Raw genomic sequence first — 13,188 nt, forward strand, 5'->3', positions numbered from 1 at the left:
GTCACCCCCTCTTTTTTGAGGGGGATTAATACACTGCATTTAACTTGCTCCATTTAATCTTGTTTAACTTCTGATGAAGGTGAAACACTTGAGTTCAGTCCATCTACTGAATTTATACTTGGGTGCGGAAATGAAGCTGACCCAACGAAAACAACTCAAAAGAGCAGAATTCAGCTTTTTTGGCTCCCCTTCCTCTTCACTTTTCTCAATTGGCCATTCAGCATTTATAAATGCTGTATTTGCTCTGGCGGGATCCTGGATTAGGTGCCTCAGCAGCACTGGCTTCTCCATCTTCCCCCCCTCCCCATCACTCACCACTGTTTTCCCTCAGTTCTCCTTGTGGCATGTCTCTCTCCAAAGGTGGCACCAGGGGATGGACCAGAGTCTCCAAGGAGAACAAGCCCTGGTTAGCAGAGGTTTCTCGAGGGGTTTCTTGACCACCTTCTCCTTTCCTCCTACAGAAAAGAAGGACACCGTCCTGCGCCAGGTGCGCTTGGACCCTTGCGACCTGCAGCCCATCTTCGACGACATGCTGCACATCCTCAACCCCGAGGAGCTCCACGTGATAGAGGAGATCCCACAGGCTGAAGACAAACTGGACAGGCTATTTGAGATCGCCGGAGTCAAGAGCCAGGAAGCCAGCCAGACCCTCCTGGACTCTGTCTATAGCCACCTTCCCGACTTACTGTAGGCACTGGGTCACCACGCACTCTCCGAATATCTGCTAGAGCTAGCTTGGCACTCGTTAAGATGACTGACAATATGCAGGCAGGTTTTGTTGTAGAATATATGGCCAGTATTTTCGTTGAGATGTCCTTGGTTTCTGGAGGGGGGGCAGTTTGCCAGCGTTGCACCCCTCCACCTTAACTCTATTGCTCAGTCCAAGTCTCTGCACCCTCTACCCCCTTCCCAAGCATTTCTTCTCCTTGTTTTCATTCCAATCAGATCAGTTGATGCACTTTAAAAAAAAAAAAATGCAGTTAACGAACTAAAAGACCATGAATCTGGTGTAATTTAACACATCAAATCGGGGATTGCTCTGTAACCCACTTCTTCTGTCAAAGCTGTCACTTGGAGTGACCGTCTCCCACCACCTCCCTTCGCCTCAGAGCGCTAAATGGCAAAAACACGCAAAAAAACCTCCAGTCGTTGCTGGTTACTGTCTCTTAACATAGCTAAGCTTCCCACCTGAGCTGTATTTTTTTTTTTTTTTTTTTTTTTTTTTTTTCAAACGTACAATTGTATAGCTCACATCCATTGCTGAGATTTTACTAGCACGGTTATTTATTGTATGGTTTTCACCTGGACAATGCATCGCGCTCCTATATGCTAAAGCAGAAGTGCTTTAACCGCTGAGAAGAGGGTCAGTCCCACCAACCTTCGAGGCGATGAAAAGGTCCTTTGCCTTCAGTCGAATGTGAGGAGTTATCTTGCCTTGTGGGTCGTGGGAACGGCGGGGCCCCCACGGGCGCCGGTGCTGGACGTGGGGAGGCGAAGGCGGCCGCTGGTGGTCCTGCTCTCCTCGTGGTGTAAGACTTAAACGAAGCAGCTATGCTTTTACACTCGTGTCTCTTGTTTTTTATACAGACATGGCCGATAGGTTCTCCAAAGACCTTACCCGGTCTTAATAGTCTCTTCAAATCACACTTCACTTTTTATTAAAAGAAAAGAGGTTGGGGGGTGGGGGGGAAAAAGCTGCATCATAAGAAGTCTGTCTGATTATATTTGCAACTATTATGCTCCCGTAACGAACAGTCTGTACTATGCTCAATTTGAAGAAATCATGATATGAGGGTGGCGCGTGCTGCCCTGTGGGAAGGGGTGGGCGTGGGGGAAGAGGGGAATGAATTGAAAAATTGCCTTCCAGTGTACTAATTTATTAATAAATACTAGGTGTTTGTTACTTGACATGATTCTGTGTTAACCTCCTTAACAGCTGCTTCTGCTCAGGGACACCTGGACTGGAGCAGGGGCTGCTCAGGGTGCGTGCCCGTGGTGGGGTGAAGAGGGAGATTCTGGGATTTGTGGGTGGTGAGAGGGTTGTCTCATTTAGCTTTGAGGCCAAAATGAGATTACTTTCGGTTGACAGCACTGCCTTGAGTCCCCACGGTTGCTGCAGGGGATGCTCCCCTGCGGGGCAGGCCCCCTCATTGAGCTGGGGTAGGGGATGTGTTAATCTCCATAGTGATGAGCAGATCAGATGGCTGATGGGGCTTCCAAGGTTGGTTTTTGCAAGCTCAAAGGCTTTGCAGGCATTTTGGGGGGACTGAAGTATTAATTTTCCAGGATGCAGCTGCTGTGCTGAGTCACTCCTGAGCGAAGGTCTTGCAGTCACAGCATTTCTCTTGCCCTGCTATGTTACCAATGTCCTTAAAATCTCTGCTCCAAATAACTCATCCCTTGTTACTCTGTCTACAAATGGAAACCTTAATGGGAAAAATGCCTCTGGTTTATAGTGCTGTCATTTTGTATACTTAGCTCCAGAGTGTTTTCCAATAACTAGGATACTGTGTTTTCCTTCTGGCTGGCACTGAAATTTACTGTTACGGGACTGTACATAGGTATAGGTTTAAAACATTTCAACACATGGACAGATGAAATACAGTGCAAAATAGCAAGAGCCTTTATTGGGAGCACTGGGGTGGGGTTTTCCCTCACTGGCAATGAAGCATTGAGCTCTCAGTGGCTGCAGTATGTCTTCATCACAAAGAAATAGCGAGCGTGGCTCATGTGCCTGGCTTATACTGCGTTGCTAAAAGCAGTATTTCAAGGTGGAGCCCAGTATCACCCTGTTGGCAAGTGGGTTTTTTTTTATCTCTGTGTTGGGAGCAGTGGTGGTTGCTGGGCAAGAATTTACAAGGGGAGGGAAGGTGTGCTATCCTGGGCTCAATCAAGCACAAACTGCCGGCTTTAAATTATCCACAGCAGGTTCTTGGAGTGATTCCAGCTGGGAAACTGGAGATTTGGCCTTTTCTGATGGCCCAGGTTCTCCTAGGTGGACCCATGGGTTGTAAGCACCAGAGCCATCGTGCCACCCTCCCGGGGCACCGCTGGCCCCGTCCCACAGCTCTGCTTCCCACCCTGGCAGCCACTCGCATTTTCTGGTGGGCTGTGAAGGTAAAGCAAAAAAAAAAAAAAAATGGTCCTGGGAAGAGGATTTAGTAAGCAGCTGAAGAAATGCCACAAAGCAGTCATGGTGTGGAGATGCCTTGGCCAGGAGATGCTGAGGAGGCACAAAGAAGCTGTAAAAGCAGACGCAGGTGGGTCCCCAGGCTGTTGCTGTGCATTTAACTCATCTTGGCCGGTCATGGGACAGGCCAAGATTTGGGCGATCCTTGGCTCCATCTGTGCTGTGCTCCTTCCTTTGCTTGCACCTGGATGTTGATCTTGTCCCTGGCTCCATCATTTCCTATTTCTAGGCTGTGCCCTCTAAGCTGCATGCATATGTATGTGTGTGCAATATATTTATTTATTATATTTACTTAATATACACAAGTATTATATGTTAGTATATACTACATAAATATTTTTCTATATTACATATTTACATGTTAATGTGTTTATATTTTTTAAATTATTGTTATGTATTTACATATGCCTGTAATATACATAAAAGTATTTTATGTGTCTGGGGGTGTGCGAGGGAAATATCTGAGAGCAGCTGAGCCACACTTAGAGGCAGGATATTTCCTGGCAGCGTGGGAGGTGTGAGGAGCCACAAGCCCCGTGCCCCCACCCTTCCTCTGAGCCAGCTCTCTTAAGCCTTAAGAAAATAAATCAGGCAGGTAGGATCAGTGGCTTCCTGACCTGGAGGCATCACTCCACGGCAGGCAGAGAGACTGCCCTTATCCTTGTACATGGCTTATTTGAGGCATCGTGGGCAATGCAAAACCCTTGCACACCGCAACACTGGTTGTGGTGTGCAACTCAAATGGGTGAAGTTTTGAGCTAAACAGGTTTAGCAAGGTAAAGCCGTGAATATAAAGACCTTTATAAATATATACAATATACGTAAAAACGCATTTTGCATTATGCAATATAGGCATTAAAAATGTACTCAAGTTTGCATCGTAGGCAAGTGGTGGGGTTTGAAATGCGCAGCTTTGCTTTGCCCCTCGCCTCGGTCGCAGTGTTTGGTCCTTGTGTGCTGTCTTCCAACAAAGGAACAGCCAGGAGGAGGGGGGGTTTGGGTGCTGGGGTGGCAGGCCTGGACGGTGGAGCCTGTGAAACCAGAGAGGACAGAAAGGAAGACGAGAGTGCAGCCGTGCTCCCCTCCTCTGCCTGCTGCGGGCATCCTGTGCCAGAGCAGAGCCCGAAATTTCTCATGTAGGTTGCACCAAACGTCAGCTGCTCCGGTCCTGCTTGCACAGGTGTGAAAACTGCATTTGCCCCCATGGTCACAGTGTTTGCTGGGACAAAACCCTCCAGAGATGCCTCCAGCGCGGCCTGGCATCCTCAGGACTGGTTGGCTCTGCTGTTCCAGGGTCTTTTAATTCCTCCAGTGCAAATGAGGTTTGGGATTATTTTTTTTGTTGTTTTTGTTTTTAAATTCTCTCTACTTTTTAGTTGTTTTTTTTGTTTTGTTTTTTTGTTTTTTGTTTTTTTTCCCCACGTATTGCAGGCACTACCTGCAGAAGAACAAGGCCTCTGGTGCACTTTCCACCTACCCCTACCTCATTGGAGTTTATCTTAATGGGGAATTAATTGCAAGCCTCTGGGCGTGGCTGCCCGAACCCCGGGTTGGAAGAGCACCCCGGGGCTTCTGGGAGGTTATTCAGCCCTTGGGCTCCTTTTACCTCAGCTAATTGCTGCATTGCAACAGTCTCTGTGTAGGAGGACTCGTCTGTGCAGCCTTTGTGTGAATAACCGGTGGGGAGACGGGTGGCAATGCCGCCCAAGGGTGCCCCGAGGGCTCGGCGTGGGATGTAGGGGCTGTTGGGGGGGGGGTGTCTGTGCCAGTCCCGGGGCTGTGGGGCCGAGCTGTGCAGTGTGGGGGGTGGAGGAGGGTTGGCACAGGGAGGGTTTACACCCAAATCCTCCTCTGGCATCACCTGGCCATGAGCTTTAAGTCACAAAGGCTTTGCAGCTGGGTTTACTTCTCTTGGACTTTGCTCCTGTGAGTACCAGGATGGGGAAGTTTCCAAGGCAACTGGTAGGAAATGAGAAGATGGAGGAGAAAAAAGAGGAGCCAACATTTATGTATTAATTGAGTACATGCCTAGTGGTGGCACCTCCTGAGGTGTTTATTAAACCAGCCTTCAGGACACACTCTCTTCACTGTGTGAGCATTTATGAGGTTTACAGTTTCCTTCCTCCTGCTGTAATTTAATACTGCCTTCCAGCTTCCCTCACTTTCTCAACCATTTTCTTAACCAATATAATCCAGAAAAAGGGAGGGGGGGAGAAACAAAAAACTGAAACCAGAAGCATCTGAATAACGTTGGATCAGCTGTTGGTGAAGATGATGTCCAGCAGCTCAGGCAGGGACTTTGTGGGTTTCCTAAACTTGCACCAACCTTTCTGTGGAGTTAGGTGTCGTTACAGGCGGGCAATGTCTCACCTCTGTTCTTTAGGTGCCTAAAATGCTCCTGGAGCATCTGGATCTGAAGTTACTTAAGTGATGTCAGAGATGTTCCTCTCTCTGCTTCTCAGATTTGCTCTGGCTGCATGATTAACCTGTAATAGTGATCTAATTCAAAATCCAGAAGCTAGTCTTTCCTCTGATTTTTTGGGAAGGAGAAGCATTTATAAGTTTATAAAATGTTGTAAACCTGTGAGTTTTATTTTTTTATCATCTTTTTTTTTTAGTTTCTTTTAAATTTTTCTTTATTCTTTTTTTTTGGTGTAGTTTTTCTTATTTTTGTTTCTGTTCTTGTTTTTTCTTCTTATTTTCCTGATGCTAAAGAAGGAAATCTTTTGCTTAGGCCATGACTGAAACCTTGCTAACCCCCCACTCACTCACAGTGAGTGATTTACAGACACAAATGCAGAAATTATGGCGCTTTTCCTTTGCACTTTTCTTTTCCAGATGCACAGGAGCCACTAATCTGTGGAGCTCACCCTGGAAATGGGTGGGAAAAGTCTGGAGGTGGAGGAGAGCCCTTGGGTTGACACTTTTTATTCCTAACATTGGGAATGAACTGCCCTGCACAGGCTCCTTGGTTGACAGCAGGAGGTCCCAGTGAGGAGCTCAGCCAGTCAGGGCTCCTGCCCAGATTTTTGTATAAAAAGGTGGTTGGACCATGGGTGAGCATGGGAAAGATGTACATTTTGGTTCTCCTTAGCCTGAAGGAGGTGACTTAACCGGCCAGGCCAGGTGTCCTCTTGTTTTCCTCTGGAAATCTGCCTTTATATGTCCATCGACCTGGCTTCAGCACCAGGATGGGACCATGCCCTTTTTATCACTGGAAACATCATAATTTCTCAGCTCACCTCATCCCTAACTCCTTGTGTCCAAGATGAAAGATTTCTAGCTTGCTGTAAAGATTAGTCGTGTAATCTCGTTTTCTCCTCTTCCTCTTCAACAGTGGGTTTGGAGGAAGGTAAGGTTGTCCATCAGAAGCTTGGGCTCTTTATTAAACTGTATGGAGGCCCTAATCTGAAACAAGAGAGGTTCTACGTGGGTATGAAGAAAAGCTTTTCCACCCTGCAGACAGTGGAGCAGGTCAAACGGAGAAGCCGTGAGCAGATAAAGCTCCATTACACCACGTGCAGCTGGGAGGAAGGTCTCGCTCCAGAGCTAAGCCAATGGGCCTGTCCTCCACCCTCTGTCTCTGATTCCCTCAGAGAACACCACTCTTTCCTGCCTTTTGCCCCATCCTGTCTCCCCAGAGCAGGGATGCTCCTTCTCTCTGCCCTGTGCAAGGGCATGGCTTGGTGGTGATGCCCGTATGGCTGTCAATGGAAGAAAGACACGAAACTGGTGAGCGGAGCTCTTGGCTTTGAAAGCAAATCGATTCCACGTGGCCAGGGGATTCACACCTGGAAATCACAGCTGGCCACAAGTGGTAAAAACCTTGTCATTGAGTTCCCTCAAGGAGGAAAGAGAATGAAAGCTGTTGAAATGCAACATAGCAAATAGAGATTTCAGCTGAGTAACAGCAATTTTTTCCTCCTTTTGTGCATTTTCGCCTTTTCTTCCTTTGCCAAGGACCTCCCCCTCTGCATCTGGCCATCATTTCTGCAGCGGAAGGATGGAGGAGCGGGGACTGGCAGTGATGGAAAGATCATGGACTGATGCTCTGCCAGTCTCCAGGACAGGGGGCACCTCCAACCCCTCTGCAGGGACGGAGCATCCACCTGCCCTCCCCCCCCCAGGCAGGCCCTGTGAGCTGGGCGACAGCCTGAGAGTTGACCTGGGCCAAAATCAGGCATAGGGACCACCCAAAAAATTAAACTGTCTGGACAGTAAAGATTAATTGACCAGCCCAGATGCAACCATACCACCTAAAGAAGGTGTGAGGATCAGGCACCAACCCTTTCCCCCACCCCTGCTGTTGCCATCTTATTAAATTTCCTTTTTTAAAATGACATTTAATCTTGAAAACAGCTTTCCTTTTTCTTTTTCTTTTTTTTTTTTTTTTTTTTTTTTTGTCCTTGCCTCTGCTTTTTTTCTACTCTAATAGCTGGGAAGTTTTCTCTAATTAAATGTATCCATGGACAGATAATCCTGTTTTGCTCTAGTGTCAATATGGTCCTTTAGCTAAATTAAATGTTTTCCCTGCCTGATGTTATCCTTTCCTGTCTGCCCCTTGGCTCCCTCCTGGAGGTATTTGAAGTCTGTGATCCCATTCCTTCTTTTTCCTTTCTCCTTCTGGGCCCAGGAAGTCAGGTTTTCTCAGGGTTTTGACTCCTGTCTGGTCATTTAAGGGGTTCCCATCCTCAGACATCTGTTCTCCCTCTCTGGATGTTTTCACCCCTGTAGCAGAAGTGGGGCGAAGGAGGCAGATGTCTCCCCACCTGCCACAACTAAACCCAGCAGAAACCACAAGCCAGAGCCCCATTTCCCTGGCTGAGCAAGTCCATCCTTCCCTGTCGGACCCCCTCCAGCTCAGCCCAGCTGTGCTGTGGGAATCAGGGATGCAGCCACTGCTGCTGCTGCTCCGGACCTCAGGGTCATCCTTGGTACATCGAATGCATGGAGACAGCCATGTGCCATCAGCTCCTCTACACTAACCTCGGGGACCTTCTTGCAGCTTCCATTCAGATTTCCTCTCTGCTTTTGCTTGACCTGGGGCAATGGATGGAAATTTAGGAAGGTAAATAGCTGCCGAGTGCTCACCCCTGTTTTGGGGCTGCACTTGCATTTATACTGAGCTCCACATTTCTGTGTGGCATGGTGGGTCTTCCTCATTGCAGCTCTTCGCAATTTGACAAGCTTGACTCCGGGCTGCTCCCCTCTTCCCTCCCATTGTGGACATCCAAAGGGGTGGACCTTGCTGCTGGGAAACTCTTTAAGTCATTGTCCTGGTTATTTTATGTCTTTGGAGTCTTGTTGTTTATTTCTAATATCCTTGAGATGGTGAGTAAACTTGGCAGCGCCGGGCCAGCTAGTATGGTGTGATCCCAGCCGAAACATTAACTCTCAGCCTCTTGCACAGGGTGGCCCCATCCAAATTCCTCCCTAGGGACAAGGCGATATCCCTGCCACTGCACCCCAAGCAATGCTCAGGAGTCCTTTGGGAGGCTGTGAGCTCTCCCGGGCCGAAACCATGCCAGGAATGGTCCTCACTCTGGTGGCATTTGCAGCCAGGCTCCGGCAACGCTCAGTTTGTGAGCTTTGCCCTTTTGAAACCAGAAGCCTTTACCACGACCCTGCGTTTGCTTACATTTTCACTTCATTTCCATCAACCACCTTGTCTGGACTAATTCAGCCTTCCTCTCCTCTAACTTTCTGTGACTGTGATAAATAATTTATGTAACAGGCTGAGTCAGGATTTGTTGCCTGGGATAAAGCACACAGGCTTCTGCAAAACATGCCTTGGTCTTGCTGTTGGCCTAGAAATAGGGACACTATTATAATAAACACGTACTGGTCCTGGCTCTTCTCCCTCCTGCAGTGACATAAATTGGGGGTGACACTTGCTCGGTAACTGCAGCTATGTGGTAGTGCTATGAGGGTGCGGGATGAAGTGCCAAAGAGATGAATCTACAAGGTTTTCTGGGTCTGGCAGGGAAATAAAAGCTGGTCCGTCGGGGACCAAATCCTGGCAGGTCACCAGCAGATATAATCTCTGAACTCACTAGCATGGGGACATGCTATGGAAGAAGCTCGGTGTGGCCCTAGGATACCCAAGCAATTCCACACTGGGGGAGGGGGGAAGTTTGTTTTGATGGGAAAAATAAAAGTAACCTGGGTTTTCTGCACCTCATACTGAATGTCCCCCTCACCTTTACTGTCTTTTCCTACTCCCTTTGTTTTCCTCCACTTTCCCCTGCCATGTGTCCTACAGCTGCCTCCCTGGAGGACCTAAGTGTGGAAGGGCTGAGGTGGGATGTTTTCCTGCATCCACCTCCAAGGTGATGCAGTCCTGTACATGATTCCCATGGCTGAATAATGCCAACAGCTCCTTGCTGCCATGGATGGCCATGTGGGTCTCAGTCTGAGCCTGACATCCTGAGTCACAGGTGCTCTGGCCCACTCAAGACCCCTCCTGGAGGAACCAAAGTAGGATGGCATGCCAGATTTTAAATGAATGCAAGTGTGTCTGTGGCAGAAGCAGTGATACAGCATCTGGCTTGCATCCTAAAACAGCATTCAGCTTCATTGATTTGGGCACGCTTGTCCCAGTGTAGAAAAGCCACAGGGAACTCAACCCTCCAGTTTGGGATTTGGCTGTTTGAAGGGTAGAAAATGCTTCTCATGAGGGCAGCAAACCCTTCCTTTGGGGTTAACACTGCTAGTGCTACCCTGGTGCTCAGTGCTGCCATGGGGCTAGGGTTGGGTCCCCAGGCCAGGTTCCAGATCCCTTCTCAAGTGTCACCCACTGGGATCTCAATATAAAGCTCACAGGACCATGTTTCAAACTCTATGTTTCCCAATTAGATTAATTGGTTAGTCACTGTAAAAATCCAACGCTGCCGTTACACAGCAAACCTGCAGTCAGTGGGGATGGACGGACACGGGGAAACTGCTTGATGGACAAGTCACCTGAAATAACCTCTCATTTGTCTGGAGGCCCAGCAGCTCCTGGAAAACGAGCTGCACGATTAACACTGCGGCATCAACGCACGCTGACACAGCACTGCTAATTATAGAGCCGAGGCTCAAGCAAGAGCAGCACAATTAGCATTTCTTAGACGAGGCTGCAAGAAGCGTGAGTGCTGCCCGGCTGGCCCCAGACTTCTTCCAGGCTGGAGGTGACAGCACGATGCCCACTGAGAGCTGCCCTGCCACAGTGGCGGTACCACAGTGAGAGGCACAGATTTACACCCCACTGCTCCAAGGGGGATGTTTGGGCCTTCGATATCAGAGCAATAAACTGCACGTGGTTTCTGGAGGAAAGCCAGATGCTCCCCACTGGTAGCTGCAGCAGGAGGGAGGGAAGTGGCCAGAACGTGACACCAAGGCTTGCAGCGCCTGTCCTCTGCGTCATTCATTCACATTGTTCCCCGAGGCTTTGTTAAAAAGCACAAGGTGTAATTTTCAGCACTGAAATGCCTGCATCTTACCACTGTCCATCTCTTGATATACAGCCATTTCCTTCCAGAGGAGACATTGTTCTGAAGATAAAAAGCGATTTTGACCAGAGTAAGCAATTATTTTCCTGTGCTTGCTGTTTTTTGGAGCATTTGGCAAGCTGGTGATACCACATTAAAATCCTATTTAACATAATCCTCACCACAGAGCCCCACAGACCCCCTGATTCTCAAGGTCTGGAAAACCTCTGTGACAGACACCACTAAAGCTCCTGAAATTCCTCATTAAAGACAAGAGATGGTCCCTGTGCCCCAATATCTTACGTCCAGCACTGCCATGACCAGTGCCAGCCTGGGCACCAATTCCAGGCTGGGATTTGAGGAGATTAAGTGGCCCTTTTTAGTAGGACCTGTTGAGATAGGACAAGGGGTAATGTTTTTAAACAAAAGGAGAGTAGATTCAGACAAGGTATAAGGAAGAGATTTTTTATGATGAGGGTGGTGAAACACTGGAACAGGTTGCCCAGAGAGGTGGTAGATGCCTCATCCCTGGAAACGTTCAAGGTCAGGTTGGACAGGGCCCTGAGCAACCTGATCTAGTCCCTGCTTATTGCCAGCAGTTGGACTAGATGACCTTTAAAGGCCCTCTCCAACCCAAACCATTCTATGAGTCTGTGATTTCTGATCAAAGGGTTGATCGGGAATTGCAGGAACTCCTTGTGGGCTGTAGGTGCTCGAGTCCCACACCAAGGACCTGCATCCACTATCATCTGGGGGGCTGGTGCTGGGGAGGTACCCTCAAGCACCAGGTGGCTCTCCTGGGACACATGGTGGTTTGGAGGTCATCCATCCCCACTGCCACAGCGAGCAGGCTCTCTGCCAGCCCCGACCTTGAAGATCTGGGTCCCTACACGGTTTTGCTGGGTGTTTTGGATGAGCTCAATGCCCAGGACATCTCTGCATCTCATCCCACACCTGAGCATTTTTCCACTGCTTCCCCCTCCGAGTGGCTCTCAGCAGCGTTGGAGCTGGTTAATCAGTTTGGCTGAAGAGTTTGATATTTAACTCACTTCCATGGCCAGGCGGAGGTGGGAGAGGTGACCCAACAAGGTCTTGCCCTATTTCATCCAGGAAAATCACGTCCTGTTCTTTTGGCAGGAAAGAAACTTGGCCACAAACACATTGCAACTTGTGCACTGGAAGGCATCTGCTCCTCACCTGGGCTGCCGTCACCTCCTCTGACCCCTACTACGGTGAGCTAAAAACTGGCACAAACCCACCAGCACAACATAGTGATGCACATAACTGCCCGGGCTGTTGGAAATTTTAAATGGTGGCACACATGGTGCTTGTAACTTAAAAACAACTCGCCTTGTGCCCGGGATTGGGCTTGCTCCGTCTCACCCCAGCAACGGTTTTGGGATTGTGCCTGCCCATGTGTGTGATTGAACATCCCCATCACAACTGGCTTAATGGATCTGAGCAACTGAGCACAAAAACATCGAGCCGTACCAATTTTATGTCACTGCCAGATTTTGCACTCAGCTTGGGTAGTGAGAGCCAGGGAGATAAAATACAGCTCATTTTGTTAATGTCAATGAGGTTTAAAATTCAAGACAAATTAATTGCATCTATATTTTTTTGATTGGTGAAGGCAATTCCGTGAAGCATTTGTTAAAGATGCCACTTAAGGAGGAATTTCCTAACTGCAGAAGTTAATAACTTTAAAACTGCTACTCAGGCTCCCTGCAAATGGAGCTTTGTGCTGCAAATCTCTTTGAGGCTCATAATTCAATCCTATTTAGAAGCAAATTTCTTAGATTTAGAGCAATAAATATTTAAATCTACCAGTTGAAACATTTTCAGTTCTGATATCATTTCAAAGCCAGAAGACTTTATAGCATACGGCTATTCCGCAATGCTTTAGTGTCTGAATTGATCTGAACTGTAGCTGAATTTTAAGCAGCTTAAACAGCTATAAAGGGTTAGAGTCGTTTAAAGGGTTAGGGTAGTTTAAGCAGAATATCATGTTTTCAGGGCTTTGGTTAAAAAAATGGGAGTTCACAGGCTGTCAAGCTGAGCAGCTCCAGATGAAGGACCTGACAAGCGTCGCTAGAAAAACTCTCTGAAGCACTCGACATGTTCTCTGCTTTCAAACCTTGTCTGCTTTGTTTTTTCCAAGAGAAAAAAGGAAAAAGGAAATTAAATGAGCAGATTGAACACTTACACAAAATGCAGAATAAAGGCAAAGTGTTTGGGAAATCCTGTGAAGGTGGGTTTGCTCTGACAACAGTCTTGTTGCTGCTGCCTGTATTTGACACTTGTTTCTTCAGTACAAACCACTTCAAAACACAGTAACACTCTGAAAAGTGGCAATGAAAAAAAAACACATGAGCTTTGCAGTGCTCATATTTAGTCCCTTCAGTGTCAGATACATGCAAATTAAAAATTGAAAGATGGAGCTTTAAGAAACTCTTCTGTGAGTCCGAGCCAGTTCTGCACAAGCATTTAGCCAGGATTATTATTTCAGATGGGAAAGAAGACAAAGGG

The 13,188-nt window shown here is 47.8% G+C and overlaps 1 protein-coding gene across 3 annotated transcripts in view; it reads left to right on the forward strand.

The window, feature by feature from the left end:
• Positions 1–1,908, forward strand: part of TNFRSF21 (TNF receptor superfamily member 21) — a 34,796-nt gene extending 32,888 nt beyond the window's left edge. For all 3 annotated transcript variants that reach the window (XM_042803425.1, XM_033005019.2, XM_033005018.2), the window contains exon 7: positions 462–1,908. In XM_042803425.1, coding sequence (XP_042659359.1) covers positions 462–691 — 230 coding nt within the window. In that variant the 3' untranslated portion in view covers positions 692–1,908. The remainder of the gene's footprint in view (positions 1–461) is intronic.
• The last annotated feature ends 11,280 nt before the right edge of the window (positions 1,909–13,188 follow it).

Source organism: Tyto alba, unplaced genomic scaffold (assembly GCF_018691265.1).
Source record: "Tyto alba isolate M040663 unplaced genomic scaffold, T.alba_DEE_v4.0 Super-Scaffold_40, whole genome shotgun sequence".
Classification (NCBI taxonomy): domain Eukaryota; kingdom Metazoa; phylum Chordata; class Aves; order Strigiformes; family Tytonidae; genus Tyto; species Tyto alba.